Source organism: Mytilus galloprovincialis, chromosome 8, assembly GCF_965363235.1.
Source record: "Mytilus galloprovincialis chromosome 8, xbMytGall1.hap1.1, whole genome shotgun sequence".
NCBI lineage: Eukaryota > Metazoa > Mollusca > Bivalvia > Mytilida > Mytilidae > Mytilus > Mytilus galloprovincialis.
In genome coordinates, this window is record NC_134845.1 from 59,381,114 (window position 1) to 59,407,458 (window position 26,345).

Consider the following 26,345-nt stretch of genomic DNA (forward strand, 5'->3'; position numbering starts at 1 on the left):
AAATATTATTACTGTAATGAAACAATAAATCTTCTGAAATCTATAAAAAACCTTTTTTGAAATCCTAGACATAAAAAAAAATCATTCTGGTGTCATAAAAGGTATATATTATATAGTAATATATAAAGTATATAATAATGGTTGTGTGGCATTCTAAACTAGATTTTCTGAATTGTAAATGTTTTTTCATATTAATCTAGAACATCTTGGATGTACAATAGTTATCCAAATCGGACTTGGAATATCTTGTAAGACCACCTACTGGCCTCCGGCCATCGTGGTGATCTTACACTAACACATCGCGTCATCATGGGATAAATTGTTCTTACTATACACGCATAGTACACGCGTAACCAATATCGAGCTAAGGTTTAAATTGAAAGTCGCATGAATACGGATTCAATGAAGTCGAATTATTCACTTGAAAGTCAATAATTTATCAGCCATGTTTCTAAGCGTATATTTTTGACAAAATTGAACTTAACTGCTTTCAGCGAATTATTATATCACAATTTCAATTGCATTAATGAAAGAGCAAATAAAATCATATTTGTTTTTGTCTCGTAGTTTAACGTTTCTTATAACATTCTCTGTTTTATTTTTACAGCATCCTCTTTCAACAAACTTATCTTGTAAGTTAGTTAAATGTCTATCTAACTCATAGATGTCACTATTATTTCTAATATGACGTATATATTCACACACTGTAATACTTGTGAATGTGTGTTTCGGATGTGCACTAGTGATTGGTAAATGAAGATACGTTTCAGTTTTTTAAATATGTTATTTCACATCAAGGATATTATTATTATGGAATCTTTCACCTTTGTACACTTCGGTATCTAAATAGGTCATACTAGAACTAGACACCTCAAATGTGATGTGAATTTAAGTAGAGGGCCAATTTTGTTCGCTATGTTAAAGAAATCTTCAACCTGTTTTAATGTGCCTGTGAAGACCATAAAACCGTCCTCAGTAAAAGCGTTAAAAATACCACAAATGGACAAACAACCTTTTTGAAGGCCGATAGGACAAAGAATGTCCCACTCACTCCCATTACTAAATATAATCCAATGGTTAAAAACCTTAGTAAGGTTATAAGAAAACGTTGGAGCAATCTGCAAAAAGACAAACAATGTAGTGAAATCTTTACCCAGGTGCCTATCATAGCGTATAAACGTAACAAAAATATCAAAGAATATATTGCTAAATCAAGGAAATAGTTGGAAGGCTTTTAAAAACCCATGCTTTAATAGTATAACCAAAAATCCCGAAACACTGTTAGTTATTATTTTAATTATAGGCAACAAACTTTCATTAAATAAAATTTAAAAACGGTGTAAAGTCTTGAGATTTATTACGAATGTTGGTTGAAGGAACCGCAATTAATTATGATTGATTGTATAATAAAACTATAACACAGTTTGTATACAGTTTGAGCATTATGGCCAACCTCATTGGAATAAATTACAACATTGAAACAACAATTATATATATTCATATCCAATAAAATTGAGAATGGAAATGGGGAATGTGCCAAAGAGAAAACAACCCGACCATAGAACAAAACAACAGCAGAAGGTCACCAACAGGTCTTCAATGTAGCAAGAAATTCCCGCACCCGGAGGAGTCTTTCAACTGGCACCTAAACAAATATATACTAGTTCAGTCATAATGAACGCCATACTAATTTTCAAATTGTACACAAGAAACTAAAATTAAAATAATACAAGACTAACAAAGGCCAGAGGCTCCTGACTTGGGACAGGCGCAAAAATGCGGCGGGGTTAAACATGTTTGTGAGATCTCAACCCTCCCCCTATACCTCCAGCCAATGTAGAAAAGTAAACGCATAACAATACGCACATTAAAATTCAGTTCAAGAGAAGTCCGAGTCTGATGTCAGAAGATGTAACCAAAGAAAAAAAACAAAATGACAATAATACATAAATAACAACAGACTACTAGCAGTTAACTGACATGCCAGCTCCAGACTTCAATTAAACTGACTGAGAGCTTATGATTTCATCATATGAACATCAGGCACAATCCTTCCCGTTAGGGGTTTAGTATCATACCATCATAACATATATGAGAAGAACACCAAGTATTTATTATATGTTTTACGATTCAATCTTTATCTCGGAGCTTTCCACTATGTACATTGCTTGTTACAATTACTTTAATTTGTCATACTAATATAACTATGTCCCCCTTTAACTGTTTTGTTCCATTGTGATTGTATCTTGACGCGTTATTAGCAAAAAAGAAACTTTTTTAATAATGTGATCATTCAAAGTCAACAAAGAAGACAATAGGTAACAGCACAGCAAACCATTATATGGCCTACCTCATTGGAATAAATAACAACATTGAAAAACACAATTTTGTATTATATGTAAGTATTCATTATATGTTTTAAGATACAGTCTTTATTCTCAGAGCTTCTGACTATGTACATTGCTTGTTATAATTACTTTAATTTGTCATACTAATATAACTATGTCCCTCTTTAACTGTTTTGTTCCATTGTGATTGTATCTTGACGCGTTATTAGCAAAATAGAAACTTTTTTAATAATGTGATCATTCAAAGTCAACAAAGAAGACAATAGGTAACAGCACAGCAACACCATTATATGGCCTACCTCATTGGAATAAATAACAACATTGAAAAAAACAATTTTGTATTATATGTAAGTATTCATTATATGTTTTAAGATACAGTCTTTATTCTCAAAGCTTCTGACTATGTACATTGCTTGTTATAATTACTTTAATTTGTCATACTAATATAACTATGTCCCTCTTTTACTGTTTTGTTCCATTGTGATTGTATCTTGACGCGTAATTAGCAAAAAAGAAACTTAAAAAAAAAAAGTGATCATTCAAAGTCCACAAAGAAGACAATAGGTAATAGCACAGCAACACCATTATATGGCCTACCTCATTGGTATAAATAACAACATTGAAAAAAACAATTTTGTATTATATGTAAGTATTCATTATATTTGTATTATATGTAAGTATTCATTACATGTTTTAAGACACAGTCTTTCTTCTCAGAGCTTCTGACTATGTACATTGCTTGTTATAATTACTTTAATTTGTCATACTAATATCACTGTGTCCCTCTTTTACTGTTTTGTTCCATTGTTATTGTATCTTGACGCGTAATTAGCAAAAAAGAAACTTTTAAAAAAAAGTGATCATTCAAAGTCAACAAAGAAGACAATAGGTAACAGCACAGCAATACCATTATATGGCCTACCTCATTGAATAAATAACAACATTGCAAAAAAACCAATTTTGTATCATACGTAAGTATTCATTATATTTGTATTATATGTAAATATTCATTATATGTTTTAAGATACAATCTTTCTTCTCAGAGCTTCTGACTATGTACATTGCTTGTTATGATTACTGTAATTTGTCATACTAATATAACTGTGCCCCTATATTACTGTTCTACTCAATCGTGATTAGCAAAAAAGAAACTTTTAAACAAAGTGATCATTCAAAGTCAAAAAGGAAGACAATTGGTCACAGGCCTTCATACCATATATTTCACACTCAATTCAATGCATGAATGCAATAATGTATGTATAATATATATTCATGATTGATTTTCTCAAACCGCCCGTAAACGATATATATACAGGTAGACTGTATTGAATATGTCTATTGAACTTGAGATTTACATAATACTGTATACGTTTTGGATGAACATTTTATGATTATTTTCATAACACATCGTTTAAAGGATTTTAAAGCTCGAATATGGATATACTAAAAGATCATATTTCTACTGGATTTTACTTTATTTTACTTTCAATTTTTGTGCTTAACGGAATGAACGTAATAGGTAAGACTTTGATTTACAAATCTTAAAGTGATATTTATCAGTATTATTGCAGTTCAGTTAAGGATTTGTTTATTTTCTTACTTTTAGTCGTTATATATTGAAAAGATTCATTTAAAATTAAACCTTAAGCTATTGAACCATTGACTTCATATTTTTGACATATATATATATATATATATATATATCTACTAACCTCGCCACATACTTCACTTAGTTAAGATGTTGTCGTTAGATAATATTTTGACTTAAATGTTTTAATGTAAATAGTTTTGTTATAATAATAATACAGGTAGTAATATAGTTCATCTTCATTGAGTAGTTTCAAATTTTTCATGTCGTTACCTTGAATAGCCAGCTATACAGTAAAGGATTTTCTCATTGTTGAAAGACGTACGGTTGCTCAAAAGATCTTGCATCCACTTCATTCGATAAATGTTTTATAATGACACTTGCAGTCATACCACATCTGCTTATTTTTAATAGGTCATAATTATCAAGGTTTAAGTTTTTCATATTAACATTTTATAAAATGAATACATATTCTCCTGACATAAGATACAAAAACAGATCAAATTCATGACAAAGTAATACATATTGCTTGTATTGCCTTTTGTCATACCAAAGTCGTCATCCCAACTGGGGCATTCAACACAGCGATAAATCAAATCAAACACCTTACTGCAACTGTAATTTTATTCACCACATTTTTCCGTTATGACTCTGTGATTCTTTTTGAATATTCAATCGACTATGATAATCCAATAACTTGGTCTCTAAACATAAACATATACATATATACCTTAATATAACATGACATTAAGGTGTGTAGGTATTTTTTTTCAGAGACAGGTACCTGTGTGATCGGGGTCACAAAGTCAGCAGTCAAATTGTCGTCTTTCCAATCTATTTTAGATTATGAATGTGTGTACTTCTTACATGTATTTGCATGTTAATTTTCAAAGTTACATTATAAAAATTTTATTTGTATAAACGTCAATTTATCAGTGCTCTTCAACTTCGTACTTTATTTGGACTTTTTAACCATTTTTTATTCGAGCGTCACTGATCAGTCTTTAGTAGACGAAACGCGCGTCTGGCGTTTATCCTGGTATCTATGATGAGTTTATTTATAATCAATTTGTTAGTTCAAAATTTTCAAACGCTTCACATCTCACGAAAAAAGTTTGATACGAGTACTATAAACAAATAAGCTAAGCTGTGAATTCGAATGCTACAAACACACAGACAGAAAAACTGACGGGTTCGTCGTAATTTTGAACGTTAACTGAGAAAAGCTATAAAATGTGTATGTGTAATGTGTGAAATAAAATTTGAGAATAAAAACAGGGAATGTGTCTAAGAGACTTTGCGCATGTCCCAAGTCAGGAGTCTCTGGCCTTTGTTAGTCTTGTATTATTTTTAATTTTAGTTTCTTGTGTACAATTTGGAGTTTAGTATGGCGTTCATTATGACTGAACTAGAATATGCATTTGTTTAGGGGCCAGCTAAAGGACGCCTCTGGGTGCGGGAATTTCGCGCTGCATTGAAGACCTGTTGGTCACCTTCTGCTGTTGTCTGTTCTATGGTCGGGTTGTTGTCTCTTTGACACATTCCCCATTTCCATTCTCAATTTTATTCACCCAGATCAAAGACCAGAAATCAGTCCAAGGCTACAAATTATGGGTTGGGTCTTCAACGTAGAGAAAACATATCATCCGAGAAGGCGGGATTCATCTGGCCCCTAAACAAAAAAGGTCTACCAGTTCAGCGAAAATAAACGTTACACTTAACTCCGAAACATATATAGATTATCTATTTGGTATATTAATACAATAGCTTTATTAAACAAAATTGATAGTTATTCATCTTTAAAAAAAAACTACACTTTTATTTGGTATATTGATACAATAGTTTTATCAAACAAAATTGATAGTTATTCATTAAAAAAACCCTACACCTTCCGCAAATGATTGACATGTGCTAGTATACATTTAATACTGAATTATTTGAAACCTAACTAAATTACTTACTCGCAATATGTCTAATTAAGTGTGTGCAAAAAAAATCAGTAATACGTTTGCTTTTTATCTCGGATAATGTTGTATTTTATTTTATTTTAATCCAAAACTATAGGTATTCTACCAAAATAATAACCAATAACCAGTAGGTAACTATACAAATAAATTACAAAAACACAACCATGTATTCACACGTATAAATATTAAAATATATATAAGACAATATTCTAACATCATTTGTATTATCTGGTCTCAATCTAAAGAGATTTAATATGTACCATAAAGTTGATAAAATTAATCATTTATAAATCATTTCCAGTATTTAAATTTGTACATGACAAAAGAATATAAAAATCTAAATATTACTTCATGAGGATATGGATGTGGTTTACATAATAGATTAATTGATAGTTGCTTTGTTAACGTCCAGTGTCAAATATTACATGCATGTTCAGAACAGAATGGAGAATAATGGTTAAAAACTGCAAAACAAAGACCAAAAGTTATATAGAATAGAAAAAAGGGAAGAAGAAAAAGGGAATTGAGAAATTATTTTTATATTAATGAGGGATTTTCATTTTGATTCAATAAAAGCTTGAAAATGTTCCTTGTTTATTAGTAAATGGTTGGTTTTTTTTTTAAGTGTGCTAACTTTTGAAAAGAATAAAAATTTATCGTAGCAAGTATGGTCAATTTTTCTTCCAACACCAATTATTGATTAATACTATTTGAAGTTTTAATTATTTATATATATCTCAAAGTGAACCATAATTATCAGATTGTATCACAATAAGTCATGTAGATGTTTTCGATATGAATCGTGTAATCACTATAACCATTCTTTTTTAAATATTAGTTGTTTAATTTTTGCACAGTGGCAAATATTTCACACATATTCAGGACAATAAAATAATAGTAAGGTAATGTAAAGTTTGTTAAACGGCGGAATATTTGAACTGAAGCTTGGATAATACGGTTTTTGGAAAGGATAAGCCACAAACTGAATTCTCACAAGCTGAAAATTAAGGCATTCAGAGAGAGTAACTCCCTCTTTACAATTGACAAAAGATTTCTGACAAGACGTTACTGTGTTTTGATACTAGAACACATAAAAAACACTTTTAACAAATACTTGCAGACACAAGGGAAAAGTCCATGCCTTATGTTTTTGTTTTAAAACTCTATACTACCTATTGAACAAATAACAAAAAAAACTTAACTCCAAGGAATATTTAAATCGGAAAGTCCCATATCAAACGACAAAATTAAGAACTCAAACACATCAACCGAATAAAAACAACTGTCATGACGAAGTAATAACACTACTTTTTTTTGGAACATGTAGGATTATACCTGGTTTTTTTTAGCTTACTTAACCTCTCACTTGTATGACAGTCGCATAAAATTCCATTTTATGACAACAAAGTGTGAACAATACAATAAGACATAATAGGTAAACATGTAAAAATATGGATACAGCAGTCAACATTGTGTTAAATGAGTAAATAAATCTTGAAAAAGTAGAACAAAATAGCTATATATAGAGTCAACAAAAACAAGTAACTAAGAGGTGAAAAGATAATTATTGACAGCTATTTGTACCAGATAAGTAGAAAAAAGTGGGAGGGGCTAAAATATAATAAAAAAGAGATCAATGGAAAATATAAATAAAGACTAGGGAAAAAGGGTTTTAAGAATCAGAGAAAAAGGTTTTTAGCGAGGAGGGGGAGGGGGTTACTTCATATTAACGGGTATATGCCAGAAAATAAGGGGCATAAATTTGCGAGATTTTATATAAAAAATAATCTTGATTTTTTAATAACATTCTATATTAAAACGCATTTACGTTTGATAACTGTATATTATTTTGGGATATGATCTACATTTCATATGATATATAAATATACTAATGGGGATCTTACATCATTAATTGCCAATTGTTATATCAAAGTAAATCAATATTCATTTTAAAAGTTCACCTTTCAAAAAAGTTCACAAAACTTAAGGGTAGCTGTATATGTATGAAATATGCGTGATGATATAGATTTAGTGCTTTGTTTCCCCTTATGTAATCATGAGTCATATTTTGAATATTGTATATACGTATAGGTCATTCCGGTTCTTGAATACTTATATAACTATAGGGTATATTAAAATGGATACGTTCTTTGAGGCAAAATTGTCACACCCATACCAAGAATATACCGAGGTTACTCCCGTGGTTTGTTTACTAGTCGTATGCAAACACGTGACAAAACGAATAAAACAAATTGTAAGTCGAACTATTATGTTTAAGTTTAAATTAGTACACTTCTTTTGTAGTAGTATGTATTCCTATATTATATAATGTTTGTCTGAATGTGCAACGAGAATGCTCTAGTAATTAGTAAGATTTATATCATAATATTTTTAAATTAGTATATCTATTTATTTTGGTAAGTACATGTGACTCTTTCTAAAAAAAAATTAATTGATGTCCAATCATTTTAATACTAGTAACTGTATGCTCAGTTACATGTATCCGTGCTTCAGATATACAGATTATACCGTTGATTTTCCCGTTTGAATCGTTTTATCCTTTGTAGCTTGCTGTTCGGTGTGAGCCAATACTCCGTGTTGAAGACCGTTCTTTGACCTATAACGGTGAAAGGAAATAAACTCATTATAGATACCAGGATTAAATTTTGTATTTATGCCAGACGAACGTTTCGTCTAAAATAAAAACTCATCAGTGACGCTGAAATAAAAAAGTAAAAAAGGCCAAATAGAGTACGAAATTGAAGAGCATTGAGGACCAAAATTTTTTAAAGTTTTAAAAACAGTCAAGCGCCTCAGTCTTTTAAGTATTAATTTTAATTTTGAAAACTCTTTCTTGAACAGTCTGTTAATTGTAGAGGAAGAAACCAAACAAACACACAAACAAACTAACAACTAAACATACCAGTTGATAAAATGTGTGCCACACAAAAACAATGTGCTCGCTTAAATTTTCTTTGATATACTATGCTAAGATTTCTTGCGAAACTTTTAAAACAATTGAAACAAGAATGTGTCCATAGTACAAGGATGCCCCATCGCACTATATATTTCTATGTTTAGTGCATGGACCGTGAAATTGGGGTCAAAACTCTAGTTGGCATTAAAAGTAGAAAGATCATAACATAGGGAACATGTGTACTACATGTAAGATTCAAGTAGATTGAACTTCAACTTCATCAAAAACTACCTTGACCAAAGCTCTAACCTGATGCGGAAAAGAAGGACAAACGGACGAACGAACGAACGGTACCACTGATCGAAAAACATAATGTCCATAATGGGGCATAAAAATAAAAACCTTCCAGATCGTATGTGTATGACAAAGTGTGGCATTAGTCATGATGTAAATATTTTATGTTCACGATTTGTGAAAGCTAACTGGACAATTTCGGCAACACTAAAAGACCATTACATCAACCCCCTGGGAGTCTATAGGAGGCCTGTTGCAAGGCAGTGTGTCTGTCCCTATCAAATTAAATAAACCCTCATTTTCAAATATCAGTACAAATTTGTTAATATATATGGTATTTTCACAGGTTGGATTGTTTTATAATAAATACATTTGCTAAATAATTTGATTAAGGAGTAAAACATACATGTTATGTAATAAATTTAGATTGCCTAACAATGAAATTTTAACACAATATTTAGTATTTAGTGTGTTAGATTGTTATGCAATCTATAGTTTTATTTGTGTAATTGAATTAATCTCTGTACTTATTAATCCACACTCCCATAGATTTGTATGTCATGTGCTGCTATTTATAGGCACTTATGTAATAATTTTATGTATATGTTTGTCATACATTGATATTTTTAAAGTCACTCCCTGTATAGAATATCTACCATTCAGCCTCAATTTGTTATCTTAGATGTTCACTTCTAATAATTTTAATTCCACAAACGTATAGGTGTTGAAACATAGATTAAAGACTTGCACAACACGAAACCGGAAAAATTATTCAAAAGTTTTTATAATGTAAATTCCCCAGTTGAATTTTGAATGCAAAATGATAAAAATGTTACCAAAAAAACAGAGTTTAATATCAATGTTATTTGAAGTAGAATACGCCTTTTAAATGAAAAATAAATATTTCTGGCAAATAATCAAAATCCATACATATTTTGATTTATACCAGATAGAAATCTGATTTTACAAAATTATTAATGTAGTATAAACGAATGTCTTCAATCACGAGAAACATATTAAAAAGAAATATGGGTTTTTTTACACTACAATCCATACTTTTACCCCAAATAAAACATGTCGTTTGATATAAAGGTCTGAGGAACGTGGAGCGAACCCAACGACGCAACTGAAAGTTACTTCTAGTGGTCAATAAACATGCTGTCTTCTACAATAGACTGGAGTCTACATTCTAGAACAAACAATAATATATGAAGAAATTGAATAGAAAAACAGTTAACAACCTTTGAATTCTCTTCAATAATACAAAATAGAAAATATTAAAACACACACACATAACATAATATCATAAAGTAACTGTAAAATCATAGTTGTTTACGAATATATGGAAACAAGTGAAACTTTTAAAAGGTTTAATCTAGTTTCAAAACCAGTTTTAATCCACCATTTTCTGTATCAGGAAACACCTGTACCAAGTCAGGAATATGACAGGTTTACAAAAATGGATCCATTCGTTTGATGTGTTTGGGCTTTGTTTTTGCCATTTGATAAGGGACTTTCCGATAAGAATTTTTCTTGAAGTTCAGTATTTTTGATATTTTACTTTTTACAACTTTGATAGGACAAGCTTTGATTTTTGAAAATTGCGCAATCAAACCACATGCATCATAAATACTTAATATTTCCATCGCGGAATATTAATTTTCAAATTTTTGGAATTTTAATTTTGGACGCACCAGTAAAAGCTTTACATTGGATTATGAAGACTTCTGGTATTCTGATCTGTAGTTGTTTCTTATCTGTTTTTTTTTTTTCTTTTTCTGTTTTTCAGTGACTGTACTGTCATAAACTTTTTTATTTTTTGAAAAACAAAGGAGTGTCTACCCTAGAAATAGATACTCTTAACTGCATATGGCAATATCTTTCGGAATTTTGAATCCTCGATGTTTCCAACCTTGTACTTTATTTTGCCTTTTTTACCCTTTTTTTTTATTCAAGCGACACTGTTGAGACTTTTGTAGATGAAACGTACGTATGGCGAACACATACACGTATCTATGATGATTTAATTGACTTTTAATAAACATTTTTTTGTATAAAATATAATATGTAAATGAGTTCTTTTAAAAAATAAACGCTGGGTAATATGAATAAAAGGTGTCTGTTTGATATCAGCGAAAAGACAGTGTCAGATCCATTGGTTCCGGGGGTTTGGAACCTACTTTCTTTTTATGATCAATGCTTTTGAATAGGGTCATATGGTTGAAAACTCCATTTATTCTAGATTGTAAAACACCATTATCCTGGGTTGAAAATCCCCTTCGAAGAAAGGGCTGGATAAGCCTCCGAGACAGCAACTAACTTAGAATATTTACACGAACATTATGATAATCGTACTGCATCTTGTTGTAGTTGATTCCCTTCAGCAGGTTAGTGGCAAGTTATAGGTTTTACTCGCCACACTCATTGACATAAGGATGAGTTAAGCTCAAAAAATTATTAATCTCTACTTTTCTTAAGCATAAGTGTATGGGATCGAAATCTTATGGGAAAAAAAATCATTCCGAAATTTAACGAAACAATACGAAATTTATTAACAACCTTCCATCCTTCTCTCTTTCTTGGCATTTACCGTAACGATTTGTTCTTATTTACATCCTTCCTTGCCTCTTGTTTAATTTATTTTTGCAATTGCGCGATTTACTGTTATACAAATTTGTAAAATTTCATGAGGTTTGATATTTATTATCCTAGTTTTTTTTTCAGATGCCGCTTGTACTTTGCCTGAAGATCTGCGAAGTAGCTCGTGGGAATATAACTACACAGATGTATCAGACAACTCGGATAAATCAAAAACTCTCGTCATCTCAACTACAACTCTACAGAATTCCGTAATCAGTTTAGATGGTCGGGGGACAACGTTAGACGATTGGACTTGCATAAATAATTTAACCATCTCTAGCACTGAGGGGGTTGTGGTTTTCAAGTAAGACATATCTATAATTTATTTAATAATTAAACTGTAAAAAATGGAATGACTAAAAATTCTTAGAGGTAAAATAAATAAGACAGCTACCGAACGTTGAAGGGTATGGGATGTTATCCGCCATAATTATACAATTCTTAATTTGTAAAATGTAATTTTTTTTTAATTTGTAGCATGTAATATCTTAATTTGTAAATGGCATTTTCTCGATTTGTAACATATATTTTTTCCATCTGAATCTGAATTTTTTGATATGTGAAATGTAACTTCTTAATTTGTGAATGCAATTCCTAATTTGTTACTGTATTTTCGTCATTCGTTACATGCATTTCTACATTTCTTAAATTTTGAAAAAAATAACTCAGAATATTGTAAACAATCGTACTATTTATATATAAAGATTGACTTTTATATGCATTTGTGAATGAAATTTCTATATATTTAAAGGTGTAATTCAACCAAATGATAATACGTCACATCCGGCTTCACGCAAAAAAGAGCCAAAAACAAAGGCTCCCTTGTAATTGACAGTTGTAGGAAATTAAACTTGCATTTCAATGCATACAACATGTTTGAGCCATGAACATATGTCGTTGTTTGTTTTAAGCACCTTCAATATTTACTTGGTGTTTTATGTAAGCTTGAGGTTACAAAACTATTAATTTTAAAGCTTGTAAATAGGTAAAAATAATGGGTACATGTAATTTATATATCTCAAGTATAATATGTAATAAAATATCATATGAAATTTTTTCTCGGCATGCTAAGACTTTACTCATGCAGAGCATTTCTTTAATTATAAACAACGATAAATTCTGTATGTTTTCTTTATAAAAGTGCCAATTTAAAAATAACATTTGTTGTAAATAAAAGACTTCGTAACTGGAATTTCCGATAATATTGATGTAAGAGACATTTCTTTGTTTAAGTTATACTATATCAACATGAGGTCAAGGACTGCATGGTCAATGCATGATCATCTAATTATATTGTATGATTGGTCAGTTCTTGAGATGGTAATTAAGATCATATTTCTACATGTGCTCGGACATGCGGTCATTCGCCTTTGTTTTGATAGGGAGAAAAGATCGTTTTTGAGTTTTAATTGAACTCCCTCCTACTACCCTCCCTTTTTAGCGCTATTATAGAGGACATTATTATCTTTAAACATCAATTAATGACAAATTTCGTTGTATTTGTTTATATACTACATGTAGTATATATATATTTTGGTGAGTTATTTTTTCAACTCACTTTTATTTGTCATTTTTATGAATATGTTTATTATGTAAGGGTGTGGCACTTTTTCAACCCCACCTTTGCTCATTAAAGTCATTGTCATTTATGCAGTGCTATTAATTATGATTGTTAAGATGTAAGTTGAATTTTAAATTAATTCCTGAATAAATAACATTTTACTCAACTTAACACCAAACATAGCTCAGACGTCATTTATACAAGGTTTTCTCGTTAGAAACAATAGCTGACAAAAAAAACTAATACGAGTAAAACAATGGTGGGGCAGACAAGACATAACATTTCCCCAAATTTCAATGGGTAATATCTCGAAAATAGCACATTGACCCCTATATATTTTTTGCTTTTTTTATTCACTATCCACTATCAATACGTGTATATACTAGTTTTATGAAAAGCTATTCATTTTGAAACTCAGTAGCGAACTTCCTGGATATATATTTCAGAAGTGACTCATCCTTTTCCATGTCGTCCGGAGGAACTTTCGTTAACTACAGGCTGTATCTTTGTATGAAATTTACAAAAGTGACCCCAGACTTATATTACTTTTACTTTTTGTCAGGTATGTAACTTTATTTCAAATTAGACAACACCGAAACAATTTAAAAGTTTTGAAAGTGAAATGAGCGCAGATACACCTAGGCAAGTTCAAATTGATCTCAAAAACCTTACCATCACAATCATAGACCACAACGAAGGTTGGTAAAGGGCCAAATACTTGCTCGGGAAATGTTTTGAATAATGAATATAAGGACAGTTTACCCAGAAGGCATTTATTAAAAAACATAGAATAAGTCACTCATTTTCCTGCCATTACTCATTTTTTCTGCCATCACTTGTTTCTAGTAACTCCGGCTTCCGTACTGTACTTACTATTTTAAGGATTTTAAAAAAAATATACCAGTTCAAAATACAGGTTCTATTCATTTGGGATCGATGCACAAGTACCTAGCCACGTTCAATTATTTTACCTTAGTAAATGAAATTCTTATTATTTTTTCTTATCATTATTAAACTGCGATTTATTTTGGTTATTTAGATATGCAGTCTCTGTTGCAATTGATCTTCCGTTGTGAAAATCGAAATATTATACCAACTTAGATCGGTTAGGGCTGTTTATTGGGACTGTTTTTCCACGCAGTTGTTGTAATATCTTAACTGTCGTCACCTTTAAAATTTTAGAGTTGTGCCAGTTCATATCGCAAATTACTATTTTTATTTTTGCATACCTATGCAGTATTTGCGTCATGTTTGGAATTTTTAAAATTGTACCAACGTCTCTGTTACAATGTATTCGTCTAAACTGTTGGTTTTTTTGGGTATACATTTCAAGATTGTGATAGTTTTATAAAAAAAAATAGATTGACATGATTCATTTACATCGTGATCATACTGATGAAGGATATCTGTTTTCCGAAATATCTAACATTTGTTCATTGTATTGTTATGTTTGGTGATGTATCCTTTTAGACTGGTTATATATTATATTTTGCAGTGTACTGTATCATAATTGTATGATCCATTGCCCCGTAAGATTTATCGTTGGTTATTATTCAGTCATTTGATATTGTATATTGTAGTATACACAATCATCGACAACAAGTATTATTAGGGGCAGACATACTCACTCACAAAACATGTACATACACACATGCACGCCCGAATTAAAAAAATATGTCGACTAGCGGTAAAATTATTTAGAATTTAAAAGAAATTAAACATGGAAACAAATGTGTGTTTTGATTAATGTATCTAATTTCAAAACGGACTCGTCTTTAAATTGAAGTTAAATATATAATTCTAGATATGTAAATTCCTTCGAATGATGACGAAAAATATGTTTTCACGCATCGTTGTCAATTTAATGGAATTTAATGCGACTGTCATACAAGTGAGATAATTAGCTAGCTATAAAACCAGGTTCAATCCACCATTTTCTACATAGGAAAATGCGTGTACCGAGTCAGGAATATGACAGTCGTTTAATGTTTTTAAGATTTTGATTTTGCTTTGATTAGGATCTTTTGTTTTGAACTTTCCTCGGAGTTCAGTATTTTTGTGATTTTACTTTATAAATCTTCAAGCATATATAAAAAAATATATGCTTACAAATGTATATATAAATCAAAATACACGTAATTACAAGTGCTGGATCCAGGGGGCGAAGAGGGCGTACAAAACCCTCTCCTTTTGGTCGTCCCAAAGATAAAAAAATATATAATTTTGCTATATAGAAGTTTGTAGTATACAAAATCTTCTAAACACTTTTGCATCACTGCGCTCGGCAGAATATTATATTAAATTTTCGGGAATTAAGCTCTCTTTCAATTTAGCATATGTAACTTTATTCTTTGAACAGATATTTATGATGTCGTAGACCCGGACGAAAGAACGCTCGCGTTCGTGGCAAGTGACAGTCCAGCTGATGATGCTCCAATATGTAGCACTTTCTGTCAGACCGCACAGACACCGAAAATTCGTACATTAAGAAAACCAGGTATGTTATATAGCCTAATGAAAATAATATCATAGATGCTTAACAGGTTTTTGGGTAAAGATTGCATCAAATGCAAGCAAAACCCTATGTTCCTGACTACTATTTTTCTTTCCCGATATAAAAAATTTACCTGTCTCGAACTTTGTGTGGAATCCTCGTGTTTAATCATTTTTCTTGATTTGTTATACTCCTCCCCGTATAGGTATCACACACACACTTTGTTTGGAAACAGGGGGTTCTAACCCAGGATAAAAAGGAGGGCTCCAATCATATGTCCCTATTCAAAAGCAAGTACATGTATAGTAAAAACAAGGGGGGAGGTTGGCACCCCTCTGAAGGAATTACGATGAGATCGTATATGTAGAGTTCGACCCCTTGCTCAACGTTTCATTGCTGATTATTAATGTTGTTGTAAAGTATTACATATATATGGATGTGTACAAGAGAATATAACAGCATATTAAACATAAATAGTAATTTTCTTCAAAATACTTGTTTGTGCAGCATTGCGGGGATGGTGCATCTTTTTTGTCAAATAAGGTTGTTTGCTACGCTGTTTCAAAATAACAAGCTTTTAAAACGACTGTTATAAATTAATATTTTATAAATAAAAGAACTAAAAAATTTGAAAAAAATAAAGGGCCTGTACGCTTGTTTTAGAGATATAAGACATTGAAAATTTGGCGGAAAATAATTCTCTCTAGACTTTTCATACAATAAACATTTGCACCCTTTTTCTTTAAAAAAAATATGAAAAATAACAAGAATTTATAGAATTATTGAATTATAAAAATAAAAAAATACGTTGTAAAATTATGAAATGAAAATTACGGGTAAGCGGGTACATATTTTCATGGTACTACATGAATAAAACCAGAGGATTCCGAATATCTGACAAAAAGCGAATATCCTTAAATCACTTTACTATGTTTCTTAACAGGCACAATGGATACCTTGCCCAGCAGTACACCATTATGTGCGTGTGGCAGCTCTTGCAAAAGTAAAGCTTATTCTATAGGTACGTTTTAAGGGTTAAGGTTATATTAGACTAATCAAAACACTATTGTCACGTGTTGATAGCTATCTTTCGTTGTCTTACGCTACATGCCAGACTTTATGTATACATTACATAGATAAAATCCTCTCCATGCATCCGTCAAACTATGCATTAATAGTATATTCTCAAAATTTCAAAAGCTACAATCTGATGAAAACATGTATTTGCATAATAGAAACAAAGGATAAGGGGTATTCATCCATGATACAAAATCAGAACATGCACAACAACAACAAAAAACACACAAAAAGAAAAGGAACGGCGCTTTTATTGCTGCTCTTCATCTCAAAGTCGCAATGAGGCCTTCACCATTTTTGATGAATAAAATACGATGAAAAAATACATATTATGTAAAAAGTTCATGACGTTAGAATATATCTGTGCTACATACAATTATAATTGACAAAGAATGGTAACTGCAATTCAAATATTGCCTAGATTGGTTGCATTGCTTTGAAAACCCAAACTTTACTTTTTTTCAATTAACCTCTATCTGACTAGTTTAGATTTGGAGTAGCCATAATAACTTATACAATAAAGATACAATAAATAAATGAATGAAAATCAAAAGGAAGGTGAAAAATCTCGAAGTAAACATACAATATTAAGTCCTCTATCATATGGAGTTACATTTGTATCTTTAATATACGCTAAACTCTAAATCTTCTTTTTTTACTTGACAGATTTCAACAAAACTTGGACGACTGTCTTTGTGGCTATAGGACTGGTTTTCAATTTTAATATTCGATAGCTATGAACACGGTGGATATAACCAATAGGTACGTATTGATACATAATAATTAGCATTCCATATATAAATGCAGAAACATGTATAAGCTACTTTACGAATATAATGTTTACAAGTGCATTCTGCATTATATACACATGACATAAAAATACCATCAATGTTTATTTATTATCTGTCCAATTAAAACGTAACTCTAATTATATGAACCTTATAAAGAATTTCGGGTTTTAATGCTCTTCAACTTTACATTTCATTAGGACAATTCCATTGACTGTTTTGATTCGAGCGTCACTGATGAGTCTTCTTTAAACGAAATAATCGTCTGGCATACATAATTATAAATGTAGTATCCTTGATAAATTGTGTTTCATCTGTGTGAGATACTTCTGTATATACTTAACGGACAGCATGTTTTCGTGGTACATTGTTACAAGCGGCAGACACAACATATGTTTTGTCGTGGCGCTATGCACAAGCGGTCGATAAAATATATATGTTCTGTCGTGGTCAATTGCACGTAGCCGCCGATAGATCATTTGTTCTGGCCTTGAATATTGTATGAAGTGGCCGATAATAAATCTGTTCTGTCGTGGTTAATCGCACGAAGCGGTCGATACAACATCTGTTCTGGCCTTGTACATTTAACAAAGAAGCCGAAACAACAACTGTTCTAGCCTTGTACATTGCACAAAGCGGCCGATGCAAAATCTGTTTTGGCCTTGTACATTGCACGAAGCAGCCACAATAACAACTGTTTTAGCCTTGTTAATTGCACGAAGCGGTCGATATAACATCTGTTCTGGCCTTGCAAATTAAACGGAGCGGCCGATATATCATCTGTGCTGCCTTGTACATTGTACGAAGCGACCGATGGAGCAAATTTGCTGCCTTGTGCATTGCTGAAGCGGCCGATACAACATATGTTTTGGCGCCGTACATTGCAAGAAGCGGCGGATACACCATCTGTTCTGTTGTGGTACAATTCACGAAGCAGCCGATACCAAATATGTTCTGACGCGGAACATTGAATGAAGCAAGCGACACAACATATAATGTTTTGGCGCCGTACATTGCAAGAAGCGGCGGATACACCATCTGTTCTATTGTGGTACAATTCACGAAGTAGCCGATACAACATATGTTCTGAAGCGGTACATTGCACGAAGCGGTTTACCCAACTTCTGTTCAGCAACCAATATGAATCTTACTGTAATTACAACATAAAGCGATATAAATTATAACATCATGTCTATGATTAATCATATCAACACCAGTACACATTTTGCGAACCCTCTTTAACTATTTTTTTCAAATATGGTGTACCTATACTGTACTTATAATCACTCATCATGCTTTGCTGTGACCTCGCTTTGAAATTAATTATTCCAACTGGGCGATAACTGTGTATGACAGTCGAATGAAATTCCTTTATGGTATTCAGTTAAAATGAGACACACAAAATATATTAGGGTTTTACATACATATGCAGTTTAGAAGTACATATTGCAGCTATTGATGTTGTGCTGACTGTCATTCTGCAAGTTTTTTTTCCCCAAAATCCTGTCATAAGTACATATATTCATTTTTTGTTTGTTTTATTTTATCATTTTAGTTTTGCATATGTAAAGAAATCGTGTGCAACTTATATAACAGTATATTTTTTGTGTTGGTCTGTTTTGTTCGTGACAACCATGGTTGGGTATGTTTTCAAACGAGTCATCAATAATCAACTTCCAAGGAGCGATTCTAACAGCTGAATTTTACTCAGGTAAATGGGGGGGGGGTCTATATTTACATTAATAGGAGGCAAAGCCCGCCCAGTTAAAGTGAATGCTGTTATAACTTTAAACAAGTTAAATGTACTTTTATACAGTGACACAATTTTTCCTATGTTTTCATAATTTTCATTTCAGGCTACAAATGGTGCCAATCTCTCAGACAAGACATATCGGATAAAGTGTATTGGTGAAAAGATTTTCAGAAATATCTCTTCTTAACCAGTATTCTTGCCATCGACATCGTTCATATTGAAAACAAAACTGTAACCTCATGTTTTAATACAAACGTAGAGTATATATACCTCTGCTAGTACGTACGTGTACAAACAGTTGAGATTATCTTTCTTCTAAAATTCATCATTGCTTAATGTCTTTTTTTACAGGGAGTCTAGAAAATCTTTCTAGAGAAGAACAAAATATAATTACATGTATACTGACTGACCTTAAAAACGCAACACTCATGTTGTTGATTTTTTTTTACAAAATCATGTTTGATTCAGTTTAATTTCTCATACAACTACTATTCATGCTAACCATGCTTCTCTCTCTTTAGAAAAAATCAAAATCTGACTTACCTGTGGTTATTGAACTAACCGGATTTTTGAAGCTGAACGAATTTCTTTAAGCGAAATTTGGAACCCTTAAAAGATTGTCAGTTGTTATAGCTTCGTAAAACAATTCTTTCTTTCCTTGGCCATACATAAATTAGTTAAAATTGTTTCATCTCCATCTTGACAAGACTGAGGAATAAAAGACCAAATCTACCCATACGAATACTGCAAACAGAAAACCGTGAACGTGCTGCAAACATACAGTTTTACTTCAGAAACTCATCTTACTGTTCTTCCGACAACGATACAGGTAGACGGGATTTGTTGCTGACCATCAATGACCAGATCAACATGTAGTGACAATGCAACGTCAATAGAATTTGATAACGCAACGTCATTTGCGAGACATGTTTACGGCCGCAACATCAACTGCTAATCAAATTGCCGAATGCCATTGAGCACAGATCCATGCAATAAATGTTTCCCATAAAATGTAATGCCAATGAATCGGCTGAAGAAAAACATTTGAAGCCCGAAAGTTTCATCCGCATAATTGCCAAAACCCATTGTAAAAGGTGGGAAAACAAAGGAGAAATCAGAAGGTGTAAAACAGAACCCCAAACATGTTAAACAGAATTGGTTGACCTTTCTGGCAATCATTTCGGCGTTTGTTACAGGCAGTTATTGCTTTCGTCGGTGACACATTCATTCAAAAATTTAAAAAGAATAATTTAGTGTTGCGTTATTAAAGTCGGTCAGTATATATGTATCTCACCTTTCAACCATTATAGATGTTTCAAAAATATTTATACTTTTTGAAATTTTAATAGTATAATGATTTCTATCAATTCATCTGTATAGGGATTTTCATTGTATTGTGTAAGAGACTATCGTCTTGAGAATGCATGCAATATTTGCAACTAGACGTTAAGCAATCAAAGAATTTATATAAGTTAGAGACTACATGTGAATTCAAAATTATATGTTAAGTAAAACATGTCTAAATTAATTTTTGATCTATCTATTAATTTGTTATAGTCAGCTAAGATTGATTGATTGGTATTTAACGCCTCTTTCAATCAACACTAGTGCGCTAATTTATGGCTGGCGGTCAGTTTTTATAGGCCGAGGAAGCTAGGGTGCCCGGAGAGAACCTTCGACCATCGGTAGGATATCTGACAATCATAATAGAAAGGCAACCGAATTTATAATAGAATTTCTAAACACTCTACTCTTGTGTGCCATATGTCTACAAAAAATTATGTATGAAATATGGATAAGTTGTAATCATGCAATATTTTTTATTAAATCTTTATTTATTTTTATGTAAGGGCATCAGATGTGCCACTTTTATGTGCTTATGTTTATATTTCATAGCTAAGTTAGTCTTAAAAAGAGCCACGTTGAAGACCAACACGGAAAACAAATTATTATAATGCGCATAATATATTATAAAGTGCACACACACTAATATATTGTGCAGACAAAATATTATATATTGTGATCCCAATATAGTAATTGTGCGCACACTTTATACTTTTTTCGAGCCTTCACTTTTGTCGAAGCGAGATATAGCGATCCTACATTCCATCGTCGGCGGCGTCCACAAATATTCACTCTGTGGTTAAAGTTTTTTGAAATTAGTTTCTTCAACTATCCCGAATTTCTACCAAACTTGGACAGAAGCCTTTTTATGACCAGAAGATGGTATCCAGAAGTGAATGTTGTAAAAATATTTTTCGTTACTTGATTATGTACGTAGTTTTCTTCCAGGTAACATTACATACAACCTGCAGTTAAAGTTCCTGAAACATTTATTAGATTCATAAAGTAGTCGATACACTGGGTTCCGCGTAACCCTTACATTTTTATCTGTATAGACCCCAACATGGCTTCATATTCTAATTCATTTGTGTTAAGCTTCACAGTTGTAGAACAGTGTAAATATCATTTGAATTTAGTCATTCTTTTGCTACGGTCAAATATTATTTTTGTTATTATACGTTTTGGTCATGTATAAACTTATGATCTAGTTTGATTCTTAAAATATCAAATTCTTGTTAAATTCCTTTGTACAGTAACAATATTCTTGTGATGCCATCTCCGAAACAATGGTTGTTTTCTTTGCTACTCTGTCTTTCAAATCAAGCATGGCGTAGTTTATTGACGATATCGAGGCTGTATATGGCATAAGGTTGTCAATTGTTGTCTTACAAAAAATAAATGAATGAAGACTGCACCTTGATTTTTTAATTTCCCTCATTGTAAATATACCTTCTTTAATTTGTGTTAATTTTTCTGCTTCTTTTATCGTGCAATAATATTTATTTGTAATCATGAAGTTATTATTATATGTTTTAAAAATAAAGATAAATATAAACAACCATTATGTTTATGAGAAAGAAATCATACAAGTGTTCATGTCTTGTAATGTGAAGACATATTAGTTGATTGTTGTCGTTTGTTTTGTCCAGTATTGTCCAGTGGCATATATTTCATGAATTACGAGAACAAATTTACAATACATTTAATCCAGTAGGTAGGTTTTCACAGTTAGAAGACCTTAAGATAACGTTACTGAAAACAGGTATGTTTTATAGGGCTAAAAAGTGATTTCAGAAAAAAAACAATGATTATCGTGCCAACGATCGAGAATAAAGGCACAGTCGTGGTAAAATATTCGCAATTAAGGGTTGTCCATTTAATTTTTTGAAAGAGCACTGAGGAAGAGACGTTGCGGTTTAGAAAATGAAATTTGATACATTTTATTATATGTTACATTTTTTTCTGCATGTGGTATGTACATGTAGATAAGAGCAGGTCTGGATCTGTTACCCTTTTAGAGCACATGAGAGGCTTTATGTTGGATCCGTGTTGCTCAGCATCTAGTTTTATATGTTTCCTGTAGACCATTTTTCTTTTTTTTCGTCCATTACGTTGTTAGTTTGAGGTATTCGATTTATGAGCTAAATATCTGTTTGGTGTCTCTTGTACATTGTATTTATTCCCTTTTGATTTGTGTCATGTTATGTCAAACAAATAGAAACACGTTGTTTGTTAATTAAAATCTTAAATAAAATATAAAAGTACACACTTCGATTATATCAGGGTACATACATGTATCATACATGGTTACATGTAGGATGTGCTAAGAAAATCGCATTAAAATGCGGACGGCCTAATCTCCCAATATGACTGTACTGCACTTATTCAAACTTTTAATTACTTCTTAAAATACATGTAGTTGGCGAAATCTCCCGGCACGCCTGTACTTTATACTTTTTCAAAATGTTAATCAATTCTTATAATGAATAACACTTGTATATTTAGGGAGTATAACTTGAAGATTTACATGTAGGTTAAAGTCAACAATTTTAACTTTTGGCTATGTATGAATAAATTTTTTGAATACTTATTACAATTTCAAATATTCTGAAACTGTGTTTCAACTGAAGTCGACATGTTAAACCCATTTCGAATAAATATAAAATATAATTACTTTTTGCAAAGTCCTTTATTATCTATATCGTTCGAAAAGATCAACTTCGTTTAAAGAAAGACATCATGCATAAAGTATTACGCAATTTTAAAAATACTAAATTATATAATTTCTGACGTAAATGGTATAACCATTTGTTGTTATTTGTTTATGTATTGCTCGATTAATGCCAGAAAGAAAGTGAATATTTATTACAGCACATTTATATGAATGATTTTTTAAATAAATCCAATTTAAGATCTATGAAGTACATTGTATATATTAGGTGTAAACAAAAAGTCTTCTAACCTAGCTGTGCTAGGAGAGCTTGGTAGATTCCCTTTATATTTTTCAGTTGTATTATCAATGCTAAAATATTGGTTTAGAATAAAGAATATGAAAGAAGGTTTACTGTATGATACCTATATGTGTTACAAACACATGTTTAATAATAATATTGAATGCTGGTATTCATCCATACATTTCATTTTTAAAAAGCTGAATATTCATAATTTGAAGGTGAAGCTCAACTTTTTTATCAAGTCAGTTAATCAAAAACTTGGTAATAGTTTTGTAAAATTTTGGAACACAAAAAGAACAGATACACAGAGTAGTAAATTACATGTAGATACTTATTTCAAACTTAAAACTTGTTTTCGAAAGAAATGTATCTATCTTTAAACAATTTTCAATTGAGAAGTGCCATATGTAAAATTAGAATCAGTGCACATGATCTCAAAATAGAAAGAGACAGGTATAAAACATTATATATAGAAAGAGATCAAAGGCTTTGTAAGAAATGTACTCTAAATCTGGTTGAAGATGAACAACATTTTATAACTAGTTGTCCAGCATACAAAAATGATAAGGAGATATTTTTCAAGGAGATAAACTGTATTTGTCCTAATTTTATACATCTTTCAAATGAGGCAAAATTTGTTTGGTTATTTACTAATGAAAATTTGTCTGTACTTAAATATTTAGGGAGCTATATTATTACATGTCTAGATGTTAGACGACATGTTAATTAATGTATGTAATAACAATGATAATTGTAATAATTTTATGGTTCTGATCCTGCCTGGAATTAAATGTATATGATTTTTATAGTATGAAGATAATAACATCCGTCTCAACTTTTTTTAATGTTTCATTTTATTATATAAAAATGTTTTTCTGTTACAAATAATGATGTATTTTTTTTATGTGTACATGTTATGCTGCCCTTTAAGGGCCCTTGATTGGAATAATAAATATTCTTATTCTTATTCTTATTAATACAAACTGAAACATATGTACACATATGAACAAATATATCATGGCAAATTTAAGTCGTATGCACTATATGCACGCTACGATATAACATGATATCATTTAAAAGTCAAGTGAACAATTAATGCAATATTCAATAGTAAATATTATTTCAAAAAGTACTTGTACATAACGTTTAATTTTACCATTGAGCATGCACTACCTGATAACATTCAATCTGAACATAAACTGAGATTCTAGGTGCCGAATGGTCGAACAAGTGTTTCTACAGCAATTCGTGTATCGACATAAAAATAAATACATGACTTTTTTGTATGGTATTATTGCCAATATATCAAATGACGTAAAGGCAGATAATTTTAGGTTACCGTATAGCCTTCAACAATGAGAGAAACTATTACTAAATACATTGTAGTTAGTTATAAAAGATTCGGACATACAAAAAAAATATCAAACAGTTCAAACGAAAAAATAAACTTCATTAAGGAATGACTGTATAATATTATTTCTGTCTGTGAAGAAATAACATCGCAACTTTGGTGCACACTGAATAACCTGCGTTGCACATGACAAAATTATGTCTATGAGCTGATAAATATAACAACGTCAGCCATACAGAAGAAGCGTTACATCCAAAATTAAATTATTAGTTTATCAAATTACAAATTACGGAAAACAAATATGATGGACATGAGTCAACGACAAATGTATACAATCCTTTAAGGTGGTAGACCTTGGTTCAGGGAGATAACTCTTAAAATCAGTTATGTGTTTGTTAAAGTCAAGTTTCATCAATGTTTTTCAAGCATTTACCTGAAACAGATTGGAAATAATCTATGTAACCTAGAAGCTTAGAATATATTTATGAAATCGGTTGACACAAACGTACTGATGATTTTAAGAGTTATTTCCCTTAACCTAGGTCTACCTCCTTAAGGTACAATCTATATATAACAGGCTATTATTTCAACTTGGAATCATTTTTAATTATGGAATTTGCATAATTTCTTGTGCTTGAAATGTTTATTACATTCCATGTTTGATCTGTATTGTAATGTTTTGAGTGGTGCATATCATTTTCCATACAATGTATTTTGTATGCATAGTGTTGTGCGCGGCACAGTACATTCTATTGAACATGTGCTATCTTCTTGTAATAGGTAGTGGTGTGCGCCGCACAGAACATTATAACAAGAAAAAACATGGAATTTATTAAAAATTTCATGTACAAGAAATTATGCAAATTCCATAAATAAAAATAATTCCAAGTTGAAATAATAGGCTGTCATATGTGAATTATTTTTAAAGACATGTATTTGGAGACCAATTGGTATCAAAAGAGACAAACATTATTTAAAATCATGTTTTAAATTATAGCAAACAACCTTGATAAGCCATTGGAAACATGAATTCGGTTGAATTTTAAAAAAAATCGGTTAAAAATAGAATAAAATTTAAAGTCCCATACAGTGACGTCTTCCAGTATACTAGACCTACATGTAACAGTAACTAAATGTCTTATCGAAATGACCCTAAAATTTACGTTCTTCTCAAACACTTTTGTTTATATGCTAATTGTACAAGCAGAAACCATGGTTGGAGTTTAAATGCAAAACTAGTATTTCTATTAAAAGTTGTTTATACTCTAA

General features: G+C 31.1%; 1 protein-coding gene across 1 annotated transcript; it reads left to right on the plus strand.

Moving 5' to 3' along the window:
• Positions 1-3,655: 3,655 nt before the first annotated feature.
• On the plus strand, positions 3,656-24,692 carry LOC143042296 (uncharacterized). Its single transcript, XM_076214565.1, has 7 exons — positions 3,656-3,867; positions 11,839-12,058; positions 13,762-13,877; positions 15,675-15,812; positions 16,753-16,830; positions 17,553-17,648; positions 19,531-24,692. The coding sequence occupies exons 1-6, from the start codon at positions 3,783-3,785 to the stop codon at positions 17,618-17,620; spliced, it is 705 nt and encodes a 234-aa protein (XP_076070680.1). The 5' UTR covers positions 3,656-3,782; the 3' UTR covers positions 17,621-17,648; positions 19,531-24,692.
• The last annotated feature ends 1,653 nt before the right edge of the window (positions 24,693-26,345 follow it).